The 3521-nt window shown below is 37.4% G+C and overlaps 1 protein-coding gene across 1 annotated transcript; it reads right to left on the reverse strand.

Annotated features, from left to right (window-relative positions):
- Positions 1 to 249: 249 nt before the first annotated feature.
- Positions 250 to 1909, reverse strand: LOC118272616 (calmodulin-2). Its single transcript, XM_035589229.2, has 2 exons — positions 1560 to 1909; positions 250 to 1065 (listed from the first exon to the last, which is right to left on the reverse strand). The coding sequence occupies exons 1-2, from the start codon at positions 1737 to 1739 to the stop codon at positions 397 to 399; spliced, it is 849 nt and encodes a 282-aa protein (XP_035445122.2). The 5' UTR covers positions 1740 to 1909; the 3' UTR covers positions 250 to 396.
- Between the last annotated feature and the right edge of the window lie 1612 nt (positions 1910 to 3521).

Here is a 3521-nt window from a genome sequence, read left to right on the forward strand (position 1 = left end):
ATTGGGAAGATCAGGAAGGGAGGTAATTTGGCCTCCAGTTACCTCACTCACACTTCGAAATACACCGCAAGCGTGGTTTCACGGCGGTTTTCTGTGAGGCCGTAGTGTCACTCCGGTCGAGCCAGCCCATTCGTTGCGAAGCATGGTTCTCCCACACTCAAACAATTTTAATTTTATCTTCTCTTAACTTACGTTCTATTCACTATCACACCCTAAAAGGATTAGACGTAAAAATGAAAATTGAATAGGTAATCAGAAAATCGTCTATTAAAGATATTTTAATCTAAACGAGTAATACTACAATTACCATAACTGTTATAGTAAACATGCTATCGAAAATGGAACAAATAAAATCAAAATAAAGAATTCAAATGATTATGAAGTGAACGTTTTTGATTACTCTGGTTCCTTTTCTACTTCGTCGGCGGCAGCAGTCGTGCCTCCTGCGTCAGCACTAGTGGTCGCTTTTTCAGCAACGGGCAACGGTTCATCAGGGAGCAATAAGCCATCAGCAATCATTTTCTGTCTCCTAGCCTCATCTCGAGCCTTCTTCTCAAGTTCTCTCCTTTCCTGCTCTTCTTTCATTGCCTGCGCCTTCTTGATGGCCAATTCAGCTAAAGTCTTCTGATCAAGCTTGAAATAGTTTATCGGTTCCTTAAAGAATCGCATGTCTCTGTTATTCATGTTCTCCACAAACTTCCCGTAGCAAAACCTGCCATCTTGTTGGGTATACGACTTATCTCTTATGGCTAATTTGGTCCAATCCATAAATTCTATCTCCAAAAGCGGTTCGCCCCATTCCATAAGTTCCCCCTTGAATACTTCGAAGTCAACGAAGCCTGTTTCTTCGTCGTCATGTCCTAGTGCAGCTATAGCACGTGTTATATCTATCTCGAAGTCATCTCCGAAGTTAACTTTAGCTTCTATCATTTGCAGAAATTCATGAAATTCTACCGTATCAACAAGATCGTCTTCTAGAAACGTCGCGTACATCTGATTTAGTTCTGCTGTCTTCGGATTTAATCCTATCTTCCTTAGCATTTGCGGTATCATATTTAAAGGTACCTGCAGAATTTACACAATATTAATAATTTAGGTTAATATTTCACACAAATAACCGATCTGGAAAATTCGTCCTACAAATTTTGAATGGCTTATCTATTTTCCATATTATGAGCATTTGAATAATTTTATAGCACAGCCGGTGACACGTGTAATCTAGAGTGGGTACATTTTGTAGATAAGTACACATGACAAGCTGCCTCTCATACCCTGGCGGGGTAAGCAGCAGTGCACGTTTTAAAAGTCAACTTTTCATCAATTATTGCCATATTGATGTTGATATAGATATTGAAAAAAAAAATTGTATTAAGTAAGTCTCCGTTTCTTTTCTCTGTTCAAAGTTTAGGCTAATAAACACTACCTATTCCTATCACTGATTATTACCTACACTGACCAAAATTAAATATGAACCTCGTTTGAGGGTTGCATTGGCAATCACTCGTTCAAATTTACAAGAAAATTTACAAAAGACGGTACTTAATTCTACTTCTTTTTACCTTATCAATCTGTTCCTCGTCAAATAACCTAAATATTTCTTTGTATTTCTGTATATCTTCGTTAGTAAAACAAGCTGGTGGAGGTGGTATTTTCTTCGGCTTTGGAGGTGGACCCGCCAGTTTCAAGGCAGACTTCTTTTTAATATCTTTCTTTGCTGGTTTCTTAGCTTTTGGAGCCATTGTTACTTAACGAAATCTTATAAAACCAAATGTAGTAAATTCAAAAAGTGCGTTACGAATTTTGCTTATGCTTAAAATATGAAGAATTGATTGGAGAAACGAATATTTTTAAATAGGTACTTTAGTAAAAATTATGTCTTTAACTAACAGATAAATGTTATGTGAGAAACTTCATTTTGACGATTTTGATAGACATTTGTTTGTTTGTTAGTTTGACAATAACAATAAGGTTGTATAGGTACCTATACGCGGTTTTTTGAGAGGGGGAAATCATCCAATAACTTCTCCCGCCTTGGGTGAAGCGAGAGGGAGTATCAGACTGTTACTAACTAAAAACGACTCTGTTCCTACTCCTGTTCTTTAAGTCGGAGCCCCAGTAGCTAGGTAATCCGCAGCTCCGGGTCGGGCATATACAATCTGTTATTTATGGGCGTATTGAGTTATAATAAATCTTTGTTCCAAAAAGTACATATTACATAGCATAAACGAATTTCAGTAACACATGTGCAAATAAATCTATTGGTGGGGCGTGAAGCTTGGGTAACAAACGACTAACCGAACAGATTCCCTGCACCACTGGCCGAAATTAGAACATTCAGCTAAATAGCAATTTAAGCTGGGTGGCCACGGATAAAATCAGATTAGGCGCCCGCGATCAAACCACCAACAAGAACCGAAGGGCCAAACCAGCCATCCGAAAATAGGGCTGTCCAATGTCCATAGTCACTCTGCCCTTTGTACGATGTAGTTTTAAAAACTCCAATATAAAACAACAATGGCGTTGGGACACAGGCTCTTGTTTGTTTACATTCTCGTATCGGACACATGAGTAGAGCCTCAAATTGCTTTGATCCTGCACGAAACCCGGATACCCGTGATATAAAGGACTAACAAAACTTTCGATACGAAATAAGGCAGTTTATGCCTCAGCTGAGCGTGAATTTAGTAACGGGAATCCAATATTGTCAGCCGAATGGCAGCCCTAGAGAATTGCACATTTTCCGAACGGACACCTGTGTTAAACGGCTTAAAGATTGAATTCCATTAGATTTGTTTACATGGTCGCTGTGAACAAGTGTAGGAAATAGGTGCGATTTTAATAACGATATATTATGATGTCTTATTAATAATGTCCTAATAATGAACTTTGCCATACTATTAGTTGTATCGTGTTCTCCGAACCGCCCCAACTACCCACTATGAGATAAAAAATGGTGTGATCAAATTAGCTATAGTTGTACTAGTCGTAACTTGTGAAGATTGCCTGATTTAAATATAGATAATATATATATTATGTGTTAAAAATTGTAACATTGACTCCAGTCGCGTCCATTAGCGGAGCGGTGTACTCAGAACCCAAAGATTGAAGAACCGATTCGAAGTCAGTGAAATAGTCAACGGTGGGAGGACGGTACCTAAACAACACGCAATACAACTTACCCAATAAATAAATAACAAGAAAACAAAAAACTATATAAGTAAGTACTTTAAAACTAATAAACTACAAGTAGGTAGTAGTTACTAACGCAAATAACTTGAAAGTCTTGAAACTGAAAGATCGAAACAAACTTGCTCTCCCACACAGACTAAAATAGACCATTTATTATAGCACTTAGGTGGGTACATACAATAATGTCTAAGTATAAATATGTATGTAGGAGGTGGCCTTGGAACATAGTTTTCCTTCGCTACCTTAAATATCAACGCTACTTTAAATAACTTAGTAAAAAGTAAAACTAAGAGAGAATTATTACAATACTAAAAGATAATTATGATTTGTTT

The sequence above is a fragment of the Spodoptera frugiperda genome, chromosome 4 (genome assembly GCF_023101765.2).
Source record: "Spodoptera frugiperda isolate SF20-4 chromosome 4, AGI-APGP_CSIRO_Sfru_2.0, whole genome shotgun sequence".
Classification (NCBI taxonomy): domain Eukaryota; kingdom Metazoa; phylum Arthropoda; class Insecta; order Lepidoptera; family Noctuidae; genus Spodoptera; species Spodoptera frugiperda.